This window comes from Diorhabda sublineata, chromosome 6, assembly GCF_026230105.1.
Source record: "Diorhabda sublineata isolate icDioSubl1.1 chromosome 6, icDioSubl1.1, whole genome shotgun sequence".
NCBI classification, from domain to species: Eukaryota; Metazoa; Arthropoda; class Insecta; order Coleoptera; family Chrysomelidae; genus Diorhabda; species Diorhabda sublineata.
Window position 1 is genome coordinate 28,932,681 of NC_079479.1, and position 16,149 is coordinate 28,948,829.

General features: G+C 33.2%; 1 protein-coding gene across 4 annotated transcripts in view; it reads left to right on the forward strand.

The window, feature by feature from the left end:
* LOC130445048 (uncharacterized) overlaps positions 1-16,149 on the forward strand; it is a 140,780-nt gene that overhangs the window by 51,276 nt on the left and 73,355 nt on the right. For all 4 annotated transcript variants that reach the window (XM_056780532.1, XM_056780534.1, XM_056780533.1 and 1 more), the window contains 3 exons: positions 1-9,950; positions 10,529-10,789; positions 15,407-15,650. The exon at positions 1-9,950 is cut by the window's left edge. In XM_056780532.1, coding sequence (XP_056636510.1) covers positions 1-9,950; positions 10,529-10,789; positions 15,407-15,650 — 10,455 coding nt within the window. The remainder of the gene's footprint in view (positions 9,951-10,528; positions 10,790-15,406; positions 15,651-16,149) is intronic.

A 16,149-nucleotide genomic window follows, 5' to 3' on the forward strand; every position in this document is an offset into this window, starting at 1 on the left:
TGAGAATTTGTATAAACCCGGATCATTGGAAGCTCAGAAACCAGAACTTCAACACGCTATTCTCTCTGTTAAACACCAAATCGATAATTTGCAACAATCGTTACCTGAAGTACAGAAATTGCAACTCTCCGAATTGCCTTTGAAAGCAGACAATGGAAAGCTTGAAGAAATCATCGAAAGTCTGTCAGAAATTCCGGCAGAAAGGAGAGATACCAGATTTGTGAAAGAGATATTGCAGCCAATACAAAATCTTGCATTAGAAATCATAACATTAAAAGCGAAAACAGAGGTAGTCAAAAATCCAGATAAAGGTATTCTCTCTCTGGCGGATGCTGCTACCTGTATAAATGAATTTGTTGAGTCCCTCGAATTGACAGACAAATCAGCAGACTCTACTGTCGATGATATTTCAGAGGAACTCTTAGAGAAAGCCGTCGAATTTAAGAAACACCTGGACAAACTAACTATAGAAGTGGTGAAGATTAATGAGAATTTGTATAAACCCGGATCATTGGAAGCTCAGAAACCAGAACTTCAACACGCTATTCTCTCTGTTAAACACCAAATCGATAATTTGCAACAATCGTTACCTGAAGTACAGAAATTGCAACTCTCCGAATTGCCTTTGAAAGCAGTCAATGGAAAGCTTGAAGAAATCATCGAAAGTCTGTCAGAAATTCCGGCAGAAAGGAGAGATACCAGATTTGTGAAAGAGATATTGCAGCCAATACAAAATCTTGCATTAGAAATCACAACATTAAAAGCGAAAACAGACATAGTCAAAAATCCAGATAAAGGTATTCTCGCTCTGGCGGATGCTGCCACCTGTATAAATGAATTTGTTGAGTCCCTCGAATTGACTTACAAATCAGCAGACTCTACTCTCGTTGATATATCAGAGGAATTCCTAGAGAAAGCCGTCGAATTCAAGAAACACCTGGACAAATTAACTATAGAAGTGGTGAAGATTAATGAGAATTTGGAGAAACCCGGATCATTCGAAGCTCAGAAACCAGAACTTCAACACGCTATTCTCTCTGTTAAATACCAAATAGATAATTTGCAACAATCGTTACCTGAAGTACAGAAATTGCAACTCTCCGAATTGCCTTTGAAAGCAGTCAATGCAAAGCTTGAAGAAATTATCGAATGTCTATCACAAAATCCTAAAGAAAGGAAAGACGCCAGATTTGTGAAAGAGATATTGCAGCCAATACAAAATCTTGCATTAGAAATCACAACATTAAAAGCGAAAACAGACATAGTCAAAAATCCAGATAAAGGTATTCTCTCTCTGGCGGATGCTGCTACCTGTATAAATGAATTTGTTGAGTCCCTCGAAGTGACAGACAAATCAGCAGACTCTACTGTCGATGATATTTCAGAGGAACTCTTAGAGAAAGCCGTCGAATTTAAGAAACACCTGGACAAACTAACTATAGAAGTGGTGAAGATTAATGAGAATTTGTATAAACCCGGATCATTGGAAGCTCAGAAACCAGAACTTCAACACGCTATTCTCTCTGTTAAACACCAAATCGATAATTTGCAACAATCGTTACCTGAAGTACAGAAATTGCAACTCTCCGAATTGCCTTTGAAAGCAGTCAATGGAAAACTTGAAGAAATCATCGAAAGTCTGTCAGAAATTCCGGCAGAAAGGAGAGATACCAGATTTGTGAAAGAGATATTGCAGCCAATACAAAATCTAGCATTAGAAATCACAACATTAAAAGCGAAAACAGAGGTAGTCAAAAATCCAGATAAAGGTGTTCTCTCTCTGGCGGATGCTGCTACCTGTATAAATGAATTTGTTGAGTCCCTCGAATTGACAGACAAATCAGCAGACTCTACTGTCGATGATATTTCAGAGGAACTCTTAGAGAAAGCCGTCGAATTTAAGAAACACGTGGACAAACTAACTATAGAAGTAGTGAAGATTAATGAGAATTTGGAGAAACCTGGATCATTCGAAGCTCAGAAACCAGAGCTTCAACACGCTATTCTCTCTGTTAAACACCAAATCGATAATTTGCAACAATCGTTACCTGAAGTACAGAAATTGCAACTCTCCGAATTGCCTTTGAAAGCAGTCAATGGAAAGCTTGAAGAAATCATCGAAAGTCTATCAGAAATTCCAGCAGATAGGAAAGACACCAGATTTGTGAAAGAGATATTGCAGCCAATACAGAATCTTGCATCACAAGTTGAAACATTAAAAGCGAAGACAGAGGTAGTCAAAAATCCAGATAAAGGTGTTCTCTCTCTGGCGGATGCTGCTACCTGTATAAATGAATTTGTTGAGTCCCTCGAATTGACAGACAAATCAGCAGACTCTACTGTCGATGATATTTCAGAGGAACTCTTAGAGAAAGCCGTCGAATTTAAGAAACACGTGGACAAACTAACTATAGAAGTAGTGAAGATTAATGAGAATTTGGAGAAACCTGGATCATTCGAAGCTCAGAAACCAGAGCTTCAACACGCTATTCTCTCTGTTAAACACCAAATCGATAATTTGCAACAATCGTTACCTGAAGTACAGAAATTGCAACTCTCCGAATTGCCTTTGAAAGCAGTCAATGGAAAGCTTGAAGAAATCATCGAAAGTCTATCAGAAATTCCAGTAGAAAGGAAAGACACCAGATTTGTGAAAGAGATATTGCAGCCAATACAGAATCTTGCATCACAAGTTGAAACATTAAAAGCGAAGACAGAGGTAGTCAAAAATCCAGAAAAAGGTATTCTCTCTCTGGCGGATGCTGCCACCTGTATAAATGAATTTGTTGAGTCCCTCGAATTGACTGACAAATCAGCAGACTCTACTCTCGTTGATATATCAGAGGAATTCCTAGAGAAAGCCGTTGAATTTAAGAAACACCTGGACAAACTAACTATAGAAGTGGTGAAGATTAATGAGAATTTGGAGAAACCTGGATCATTCGAAGCTCAGAAACCAGAACTCCAACACGCGATTCTCTCTGTTAAACTCCAAATGGATAATTTGCAACAATCGTTACCTGAAGTACAGAAATTGCAACTCTCCGAAATGCCTTTGAAAGCAGTCAATGGAAAGCTTGAAGAAATTATCGAATGTCTATCACAAATTCCTAAAGAAAGGAAAGACACCAGATTTGTGAAAGAGATATTGCAGCCAATACAAAATCTTGCATTAGAAATCACAACATTAAAAGCGAAAACAGAGGTAGTCAAAAATCCAGAAAAATGTATTCTCGCTCTGGCTGATGCTGCCATGTGTATTAACGAATTTGTTTATTTCCTTGAAATGACTGACAAATCAATAGACTCTACTGTCGATGATATTTCAGAGGAACTCCTAGAAAAAGCCGTCGAATTTAAAAAAGGCTTGGACACATTGACTATACAAGTGGTTAATATTAATGAAAATTTAGAAAAACCCAATTTTCTCGAGACTCATAAATCAGAGCTTAATAACGCTATTACATCTGTTAAACACAAAATCGATAATTTGCAACTGTCTTTACCCGAAATACAATTATTGCAAATGTCCAAATTACATTTAATAGCACTGAGTGAAAAGTTAGGGCAAATGCTTGCGAGTTTGTCAGGGATACCAAAAGGGTCGAATTACACTAAATTAATAAAATTTTTACTGGAAACAGTACAGAATCTTGCATCAGAACTCACCTCATTGAAATCGAAAATAAAGGTAGTTAAAAATCGAGAAGTGGGAATTCTTGCTCTTACCGATGCGGCTGTCCCTATAAATGACTTACTTGGAACCCTCAAAATGACCGATTTATCAATAGACTCTAATTTCGATGATATATCATTGGATTTGCTGAATAAATCTTCAGATTTGAAGCAGAATTTGGAGAATTTAACCTCGCAAGTGATCAAGATTAAGACAAATTTGAAAAAACCCAAAATTTTCGAAGCGCAGAAACTGGATTTGAAAAACATAATTCATTCGTCGAAACAAAGTATTGATCAATACATGCAATTATTGGGTGAAACTCCATTACTTCAAAAGATTAAAGTTACTCTTAAAGCACTAAGTGTGCAGTTGGCAATAATCGATGAGAAGTTATCAGACATTTCACAGGACAGAAATGACATCAAGTTCATTAAAGAGATAATGCAGCCTGTACTGTATCTTTCAAAAGAGATTACCACATTAAAATCAACACTCGCCTCATTAAAAAATCCTGATCCAAGTCTATGTTGTTTAGCAGATACTGCAGCCTATATGAACGACTTTGCAGATTCTCTCAAAATTTCTGAGAATTATAAAGATTCCACAGTCACCGATATGTCACGTGAGTCTCTGACGAAATCTGTAGATATAAAAAATGCGTTTAATAACTTCGCAACACTCTTGGTGAAGATCTGTGAAAATTTACAAGAACCGACGGTTATTAACATGCTAAAACCCGAGCTGAAAAACACAGTTTTGTCCGTTAATTACCAAATAGATATTATTTTAGCTCAAATATTACCCATAGCACACACATTAGGTGCATCAGAGGCACCTCTTAAAGCACTTAGAACTGAATTTGAAAAAATTGTAGAAATACTATCAGGATCTACACCAGTTAGGAACGACATGAAATTTGTTGAAGAAATTCTACCGACTTTACAAGAGTTCGCAAATGAAATGGCAATATTTGAATCTAAGTCAGATCTAATTAGAGCTTCTTGTCCAGATGTTTTTCTTATAAGAGACATCACCACACCTGTAAATGAACTTGTGGATATACTCAAGAGCCAAAAGGATGTCTTGGATAAAAATTTACCCGATATATCTACTGATATGTTATCTATATCAGAAAGGGCAAAGACTGATTTTGCTAAACTTATTAACACTGTCGTGGAAATAAATCAAAACGCTCATAAACCTGAATGGATTGTGGACAAAAATCGATTAACGAGCAATATGATGTTGGTGAAGAATGAAGTTGATATAATTTTGAATAACGTATTGCCGAAATCACAAAATCTCTCAGTAGCTGAAAACGCATTCAAGCCTCTCAGTAGTAAACTGGAAAGGATTTTAGAAGACATTTCTGAATTTGAACGTGATAAAATCTTCAAATCAGTTACAGAAAATCTAGGGAATTCTTTGAAAAGAACAATACATGTTTTAAATGTTCTAGATGGGAAGATTCCTTGCATTCCATTTCTATTTAGATCTGCTCTCTCAGAACTTGTTTCAATTTCTAATACGGTTAACGTTTTAGAGAGTAAATTCACACATCAATTACCAAAAGCAATGCGAAACTCCATAGTAATTGATCTGTTGACTAATCTCACCGAATCATTCGATAAATTGAATAAATTTCTGGGTGGCACCCAAATTTCAAATATCACATCTCATGTTGATGAAATTTGTGAACAGACCAAGTTATTGGTCGCTCATTTTGGTGATATTACAGATAAATTAAAACCATGTTTACCATGTGAAATAACTTCTCCCGTAGAGTTTGTATGTGAGAAGATTGATCATTTTTCGGAGAAATTATTTGATATTAAAACTGTTATTGGTAAGCTTAAGACTATGAAAGTGCCGCTTTGCAGATTATATGACTTTTATAAAGAAATATGCTTGGATAAATATGTGAAGAACAAGGACATTCAAAATTTCAGTAGAATACATGAGGATTTATTTGGTATTATCGAAATTATTAATAACTTTGAGATAGATTCAAATAATAGACTAGTTTTGGAGACAATCATAAATTATTTACAAGAATTTACTAATATGCTGGGTTCCTATAAAACTGTCGATGGAAAATTCATTCCACCCCCAAATTATGAGAAGGAATTGCTGCATATCTTGGAAAAGTCAGTAGAAAGAATCGAAAACAGTATGAGTGAACTGAGCATAATTGATTTGAAAAATTATGTGAGAAAATTGTCTATAGCAATCAATGACTATTATGAAAGTGTGAAAAAGACATGCAATAAAAGGCTAGATATTGATACTATCAAAAAATTAAAACTACCAATAAGTCAGTTATTAGAAGAGCTCAATATAATGAATAAAAAATTATCCAAAAGTGTAAATTATATAGATAATTTGAAACATTTAAGAAAAACTGTAAATAAAGTTAACGAAAGTATACTCAAAATAGAAAAAACAAGCTTACTGGAAATACCAAACATGGACGAACCTTTATTATCTGCTCTAGAAGATCTAGCACCTTATCTAGAAGATCTTCTCATAGAATTTGTCAAATGTAATTCTCAGCTCGATAAACATGTACAAATAGAATATAGTAACTTAAAAACAGTATTAACTGTGGTTAATAACCGTATCGACCAAATAACATCTATTTTTTCTCTTCCAAATATTCTAATTGATTCTCTAAAGGATTTATCAGAATGCGTGCTTGGATTTGCATTAAAAATTAATTCAGAAATGGCTTCTGATCGAAAACATCAATATTTGGAACCATTTTTAGTTGTTAAGAAGGAAGTGGATATATTGAAAAAAGATTTAAAACTTCTTCCACATCCCTGTAACGCCATTTCACAATTAGTGCTAGTAGATAAACCGATTAATAAAATAATAGAATATTTACAAAATACAGAATTCAAACCGAAACTTGAAGAACATTTACAATCAATGGAAAAATTAATAAGCCGACCGTATGAACAGCTTTCAAATATAGTTAGAAATGTTAATATTATAATGACAGATCAAGATATATTGAAACTTGAATTTCCAGTTATATCTGAAAGTTTAAAAAATATTTTAGATGTAATAAGCTCACAGGATGTTGATGATGTTATTGAAAAGCTAGGACTTTATAATGATTTTAAAAGCATAAATAAAATTTTAGCAGATGTTTTACAAGAAACTATCACTATGAGGCAAGACTATATGAGTTTATACACTCTCAATAATTCACTTTGTAAATTAGCAGATGTATTGCGTAAAATTAAAGAAAGTTCTAAAAGTGAACTACTTCTAATTATTAGTGAATTACTTGAACATATCGAGCAATTTAGGTATAACATATCTTTAGCGCAAGATATAGGATGTAATACCAAAGATTTTTCTAAAGAATATACCGAAAAATTAAATAATATAAGTAATAAAATAGTAGCTTTAACTTTAATTCTAAATGATATCAGTGAGATATATGAAAATTTCGACAAACCCGAAAAGGAAATTATACTAGCTCTAGATAATCTGAAATATGCTTTGGAACAAACATGTAGCGAGTTAACCCTTAATGAGAAAATGGAAATTGTTTCACAATCGCTGAATATGTTCAATAACTATATTATTCAAACCCAAAACACAATTCAGAAATACGTTTTCGAACGCAGAAATGATGTAACTTTATTTAGAGAAATGAAAAAATCGATATCTCAATTGAAGTCGTCTATAAGTAACGAACCAAATTCTCATCTCAAAAAATTGTCAGATAGCTTGAATATTTTGCAAGAAGCCATAAACGATCAACAAAAAATAATTACGGAAACTGCAAATGATATATCAAATGCTATTTTAAACGCTATAAATCTTCCAAAAATGATAACTAATTGTCAAACGAATATTACCTCTAAGTCTAAGGAAGTTCTTTATAATATAGAACAATTGAAAATAAGCATTAATAATACAATAGCAGTTACGAAAAACTTAGAACTATTCAAACCCATTAATTTAGCTCTGGAAATTCTATATGAAGATGTATGTAGCTTAATAAACAGTGTTGCACCTTCAGAACAAGAAGAGATTGTAGAGAGACTAAAAGGACATAAAAAAAATGATCAATTTATATTAGAAACAGAGGCAACAAAACTTCAAGCAACAGATGACGAAAAGTCTAAGCAAAAATTAATAAATACCGAAGAGATTTCACATAAAGATTTGGAAGATATAAAAATTAACAATAAGGAAAAAGTAGAAGAAGATAAAATAGAGAAGCAAACTTTAATCGAAAATGAGGTCGGAGAAAAAACTGAACACAATAAAAAAGAGGAAAACGATGTATTAGAGAGTAAAGGGGGTGATAATAATTTAGATATAGGTGAGCATAAGAAGGATCAAAATCCAACAAAAAAGAAGAAAAACAAAGGTAGTAAATCTAAGCTGGAGAAGGAGGAAGAAAATATTATAAAAGTACAAGAAGAAGATAAGGAAAGTGTTAGTGTAGACAGTGATCAAAATTATCACAAGCAAAAAAGTGATGATAACTCTGAAGTAGAGGAACAAGACAAGTTTAGTAAACATAAAAAAGAAGTAGAAAAACTAAATATGAATAAAGATTATAACGAGACAGAAAAAGTTATTGATAAAGATAAAACAACTATCGAAGAGAAAGTATTCTTACCAGAAACGGAAACTAAAGAAAAGGAAAGAGCTGATAAGGTTGTACAACAAGCTAATTTAAAGGAAAGTAAACAAAAAGTTTCTTTGAAAGAGAAAGTAGAGCTCAAAGAGGAGAAGAAGAATAGTATGGATGAACGAGATGAAGACAAAGAATCAGAAGAATCACTATTACTGAAAGGGCAGATAAATGGAGATATTAGAACTATAGAACAAGAGAAAACCATTCAATACAATGAAAAGAATATACAAATCGATGCATTTGGAAAAGCATCTAAGATCGAAGCAGATACACCAAGTTCATTAAAAATAAAGGAAAATGATAAGAATCACAAAGAGGGAGCAGATAAGAAAATTATTAAACAAAAAATGGAAATAGAAGCAGATGTGGATATTAGAAAAAACGTAAGCAAACAAGATAAAAATGATAAATTTTCTTACGATGAAAATAAAATTCGTAATAAAGCAGAACAACAATATGATAACCACGAAACGAAGAGAATATCTAGAGCAACTGATCAAACTAGGAGATTCACGGATAATTTAGATTCATGTAAACCTTCAACGCACCAAAGAATTGTATACGCCGGAAGAAAGCCGTTCTTTACATCGAATTTGAAAAATTGTTCTACAAAAATTGGATCTGAAATACATTTAAGTTGTAGTTTGGTACCCGACGAAAATCTATCAATTACTTGGCTGAAAAATAACACGTTAATACAAAACACTTCTAATTGTCATATAAACTTTTCTAATAACATAGCAACATTAGATGTTCACTGCGCTAATTTGGATGATGCTGGTGAATATTCCTGTGTAGCTAAAAATGAGCATGGAGAGAGTGTTACATACGCACACATTAAAGTATGTGAAGAAGAAGACGATACTCAGTATCTACATCCCACTTTTATATCTAATATTACAGACAATTACAGAAAAACTGAAGACGAAGTTATATTGCAATGTAAAGTAAAAAGTCTCACAGAACCACGTATAAAATGGTATAAAAATGAAGAAGAATTAACTTTAGGAACCAAATACTCCCAAAGTTATTCACCAGGTGGTATTTGTAGATTATCTATCAATAAACCTGATATTACCGACAACGGGCGTTATTCTTGTAGATTGGAAACGAATTTGTGGTCTGATCAATTATCTTACGATTACAAATTCGATAGGAGAAATTTACGAAGAAGAGAACTACCATGTCGTGATAGCAGCTCAACTACGTCATATTTTGCAAATATTATGACTGATACGTATGTTTCTGATGGAGGAACTATGGCTTTTCAAGTAGAGGTAAGAGGCAGTCCTTTAAACGTATCTTGGTATAAAGAGGATTTGAGATTAACGAATTTTTCGAAAAGACACAAAATCTTTACTGAACGTAACATTCACACAGTATTAATTCCCGACGTGAAGGAATATGAAAGCGGGAAATATACGTGCAGAGCTATATATCCTGAAAGAACAATAGACACTTCCGCGTATGTACAAGTTGTGAAAAAAACTTTAGCCCATGGAAAACCGCCCCTATTTCTGTCAAGGCCAGATAAAATATTGAGTCTTCGAGAAGGGGATGATATCGTCGTGTCTTTTAGAATATCCGGAGAGCCTAAACCTACAGGTAATAAGGTTTTTTTACTTTCACAATAGGTTAGATTTATTAAAGTAGAAAATGTAATCACCTGGCTATAATTAATAGCACTTTTTCTTATCACCTTCGTTTTTATCATCACAATGAAAATATTCTTATGTAACGGTATCTTTCTTATCATTTCTTCTATGTTTCTACTAGGACTTTCATATTCAATTGAATTGAATATTCTTCGAATTCTTTGATTTGTCTCTGTTCATAAGTGTTTCATTATATTGTTCTGTATTCGTTTTTCTATGTATTTCACCCTTGTTCTTCTAAATCTGATAAGTTTATCAATTTATTCAACGTTCTAACCATTTATACATAAATTCTGACTTTGATTTGAATTCAATATATATCTCTGTTTCAAACAAAAATATAGAAACTGCATAAAAGCATATGAAAATTCATTAACGTTCATTGGGATATAGTGCTCGCTCCCTGTTATTCTTAGTTCTTAATTTGAAAATATTGTCTCGTCAAATCTGTTCACAAATTTAATACTACACTTGTATAACACTAAAATTACTCCCACGTATTTTATACTTACAATCAAATATTTTCAGTTGCTTGGATGAAAGGTCTCAAAGATATTACTACGAGTATGAGATCTTATAAAGAGCAATCAGACGATTATATGAGATTGACTTTGAAAAGAATAACTGCGGAAGATGCTGGAACATACTGCATTCTTGCGAAAAATCGATATGGTTGCGATAGAGCTTTCTTTACCGTTAGACTAAGAGACCGAGCAAGATCCTTAACTCCGATAAGAAATCATTTTTTGTTAGAATTTCAATCGTATCATGAAATGTATAAAGAAACTGGTAAGTAGGATGAAAACACATGTCTCAAATTGTACTTTGAGATTGATGAGACAATAACGGCATATGAGATTGAGGTGTTGTTTGGTTTATTCAAAATATTTGACAGAGATTCATATACAAATTTTATGATTCTATAAAATTAGCATGAACAATTTCTCACTTTACACTTAGCACATTTAATGTGATTTAACGAAAATAAAATTGAATGTTATGATGGAACTTAATATTTCAAAAGACGAAATTAAATAATGCGAAAGTTCAAAGGTATCTTCCAAGAGTCGAAAATAAATTATATGTTTTGATATGGAAAATAATACCTAATAATTAATTAAAACTATCTAATGCTCCATTTAAGTTTTGATTCACTCAAAAGTATGAATTTTTAACGCTCAAGTTTAATTCTTAAATTCTTGTATTGTTCTGTATTTTCCAGAGTTATAGTTTTTTCTCTAAAAAAATTAAAATTACTAATTTGTTTTATTGTTTAAATTTAACAAATTACAGCGTTGCTTTTTTCCATTGATACCTTCAACTTTACTAAAAAGTATTTTTAAACTGAACCGAAATCAAAATGTTTTGAAATTTTGAAACGGGGAAAATTTTTGATCGAACATTCTCGTGATATACGGTTTATAAAATAATAATTGTTATAAACGATTAAGCTTTATATCAAGAGAGTGATTTGAGATTAAAAAAGTATCAATCAGTAGACAAACTTTCCTTATTTTGATTAAGAGGATTGTTTCAAATCTGAAGATATCAGCATTTATCAATGCTTCAGTTCGGAAATATATATATGCGTGTGCGCTGAAAGATTTTAACGGAAATTTCGAGCATCTTGTATGCTTACTTTCTGTCGAACAAATCCTCTTTCGAGTTGACTTAATATTTAGATGGAAGAGTTGTTATACAGAGAGTCTACGCCACCAGTTATGGCTGTAGAATTATGAGAAGTGACCATATCAGCTTGCCTGACAACGAGCGTTCATGATGGCCATAAACTGAGACAAGCGATATTCTCAAAAAAGTTTATCAAATTATACTAAACAACTATTTGATGAAGGGCAAAGAGAGGTTAAAGATAAAAGAGAATATCGGCATATCAAAAGAACGTATTTGTCATATACTGAATGAAGAATTATGCGTGCGTAAGCATCTCACGCGTTGATTAGCGCGTTTGCTCAAAAGCGCTTTCGATGATTAATTTCTAGGCTTTACTGACGCGATTCAACCCTTAACCGGAGAGGTGAGATTTTTAGTACTCCACCGGAAAGGTGGCTTGTGAGAGACTTCTGTTGTTTGGTGCTAGACAAATAACTACATTTTTAGTTAAAGAGCGTTAAAGAACGGAAAATCGTTTTTGTCTCATCACTGCTAGAAAAATATCACGCCCGGAGCCATCTCTCGCAAAAAGAGTTTCTATATTTTTATGATTTAATTTTAAAACAACCTTAGAAAAGCTTCTAGTTCTACCATATCAAATTCTCTTACATTATTCGTATCCTTTTCATACCCGAGGCTTATTTGAGTGAGCTTGTCATGCAACATCTCCTCAGAAAGCGGCGGTACTTTTTCGCCAAGATCACGAGCTTTACCTTTGAGAATTGGAATTTTGATTACAATATTATGTTTTCTAGTACTCCCGTTTGGCACAATTTAAGCCTGTTACTGCCGTACACGAACATAGCAGGTTTCTTCATAACTATGCTAACTGTGTTTTCTTCCTGACATTACGTATTTTCCTATTCCAAATTTTTCAAGGCCCAGTTTCCACTAGTAATGTCCTATTCCTCGTTTTCTGAACCTTCAGAGGCACTGTCGTGTTCGAATTGCAAATACTCATCTTCTATATCACTTGAGTCATCTTCGGCTTCATCAAAGCACTGCATAAAAATTTTTATCATCGAAACACACCCTTTTTGACGATCCAGCCATTATTGATAATGTGAAAAAACTCACACTTACAGAATGATGGCGTCCGACAGACCAAGATTTTAATTTCGATTGTCCGTCTAAATTTCATTAGAAAGTAGTAGCAGAATGAGGAAGCTGTGCATCACTAAACAGGAGGATTACATGGCGTGACTAGGTCGTACGCGTGTTTATTTACAAATAATTTACGAATCTTCGCGCGCAATATTCCGAAAGACGCCATTTTAAGGGTTAAGCAAAATGAGTCAGAATTTTACATCGATTCATAACTGTACATTAAACCTAGAACCATAACTACACTCCTAAAATCAAAAAAGCTATAAAAAAAGTGGATTCCAAAGGGCGAACCTGCTCCAAAAATGCCAAAGACGGTTTTATTGGACAGGAAAGCTATAGCCATAAAAAGGAAGTGCTTTTCTATCATAGGAACGCACCCTCTAACACGTTTGTGATCGATAAAATTCACGGATTGTACTTGAGATAGGTTGAGCATCTATCATATTCGCCCGATCAAGCCCCCAGCGACTTTTTCTGTTTCCTAGCCTCAAAGTAACGAGAGGGTTTGTATTCGTAACAAAATATTTTACGCGAACAACAGTCAGTTGCCAAGTTTTCCGTAAATGTTAGTCTACTTATTTAATAGCCATGCCTCGTATTATAAACTCATTAAATTTTCCTGTCGTTGTCTCAATTCGTAGTAAAGTTTGCCAATTATCAAAACCGCACTTGGTCCCAGTTGGAATTTTGAAAATTGAAGTTAACAAGAGTCAACAACTTTTAGTTTATTTCAAATATTTGCAAACCTGCCAAGAATAATATACAAAATTAATTTTAGAAGTTGCAGTTCTAGCTGTTAAGTATATCTTAACTCCCAAAACAATTGAATTAATTAATAAATGAAATTTGTAAGTTAAATATTATGTATGTATGATGGGAATGAATAAATACTTCTATACGGTTGACGATACCCGTTCGAGTTTGTTCGATTTGACTTTGACGAAACTCAGAAAGAAATGGTGTTCACGTATATCCGTAATTTCAGATTATCTTCACTATCTCGTCAGTTATCAAGGTAATTAATTGTTTGATAATAGTGACATATCACAAATTATTCAGAAACTGCTTACATCTTCAAATAAGTTTAAATTTTAGTACAAATTTAATGTTCACGACACAATCACTCATTACATTATAAAACTTGTTCAATTTACTGGTTGATGTTCATATTCATAAAAAAATATTTCTTAACAACACCTAGGCAGGTGGACTAGTTAAGAAACAATTTATTTATTTTTTTTTTATAATTTAATTCTATTACTGCAGATAGTAGCCTTCAAGAACGATATAGGACGATTTGTCTTTAGCATAAAAATAGACGATTTTTGGAGATAAACTCTTCATTAACGCCAAAATGTCTGACTAATACACATGCTCTGGTGGTCTGAGAACAGGAAAAAGTTGTTAGTTGTTAACGCAGAAGTTGGTTTCAATTGGATGTTATGTACACCGAGGTGCACCGCTATATTTTGCTGTAACTGTGCATGGTTTTGAAAAAGGTAAAAAAGAGCGGAAACAAATCCAAGCCTATTAAATTTCTTTTAACGGGTTTATCCAAAATCTAGAGTCTGTATCGATAAATCTGCAACTAACCGTTGGCTAAACATCGAATTTCACAAAAAGTGCAAAATACAACACCAGCTATTCTATAGAATGTTATAGAAACATTTAACGCCATGTTTTGTTACTTTCTAGCGGTCAATGGAGAACAACTTGAACATCTATTGCACATTTTTTGGATAGCATAACACAGTATTTGCTGGACGAGGCAATTCCATTTAATTTGTTCATTATATTCAGTTATGTAGTGAGTTTCACGTATTACACAATTTTGCAATCCTGAGAAAAACGAAATTGTTATTTATAAGGAATATCCATTCATTTGGCGAGCATACCACTTCAACAATTTTCGGCCTAACAAAGAAAAAATACTTTTTTTTCCATTTTCATTTCCATTTCTTAGACTTGTCTTGCTCCTTAAAATATGCGACAACATCCTTGTCTGATGGAAATATTCCTCTTGTAAGAGGAATTTTAAGGTTAGGAAACTTAAATAATCTTGGGGGGCCAGTTTTCTTTTACAGTTGTGAGTCGACTGACTCATTTTGCTTTAACGCATCGATAATGCCTGAGAAACGTTCATTCGAATTAACTTTATGTTCAAAGTGATCAAACAGAGCACCCAACGCGCGAGCAACATAATTATTTAGTCAGTATAAAACGAATGCGATTTTTTAATATGCCGATAGTCTCTTCTATCTTCTCTAGCTTAAATTCAATGGTTATTCAGTGCCATTTTACAAATATTTAATGGGAGATCACTTATATTGATAAATTGTCGCATCTTTAGGTTGAGGCCTGCAGTTTTTCAGAAAATTCTCGTATTTCAATTTTTTTGCTCTACTTACCAACCGATATTATCATGATTATTCAGTTTTTCACTACTCGTGGTTAATCATTCATACTGAATAACATATGTAAGAATTAATTCTTCAGTATGTCAATTGAAACGTCATTTAAAATTCCTCAAATCCGTTATTAACCTCAACGAAATCTTCTGTATGAAAACACCGTATTGATTTTATTTGTGAATATTTATAAAACATGAAAATTTTTTATTCACATTAGATGTACCAAATCCAATTCCTCACCCACCGACGGTTGTGGAATGTGGAAGAAATTGGCTATGTTTATCTTGGGAAAAGCCTCAGCAGTCACATATACCCGTATTAGCGTATCGCGTTGAAATGTGGACAAGAGGAGAAGAAGGAGCCAGATGGACAGAAGCTGGAATAACGCCGCTAACTTCTTATGACGTGTTCAATTTGAAACCTGAAGTAGAATACCAGTTCCGAATTACTCCAAGAAACAGGTAAGTACGTGATTCTGAACGGATATGAGGTATTTTATTTATTGTATTGAGACAGATAAAGTTATAAGTTATAATCTTGAAAAGTATTTGTATCGATTCAAAATGAACAAACATTATATGTACCCGATTTTAATTGGCAGCCAAAACTGACTAAAACAAATTTCTTCTATTATCTATGAAGATGGATCGAACAGTTGTGAAAAGTGGTCATATTTCTTAGCTTGCACAGAAAAAATACTATTTTCGACCTACAGCTAAAGAAACTGTTGGATTGTTAGATACATTTGGGTAAATTTCCAGTATTATTGCCAGCTATTCAAGTTTGAAGAACGCCGAAGAAAACACTGGTCAAATTTTACATCGAACGTCGGTAACTCTTTAAACAGAAGCTGAAACGTTAAGATGGATGGAAAGAGTGTCACAGTTACTGAATATTTAGAAGACATCCGTGTATCGAGTTACAAACAGCATTTCTTTCTTATAACTTGTATCAATTTAA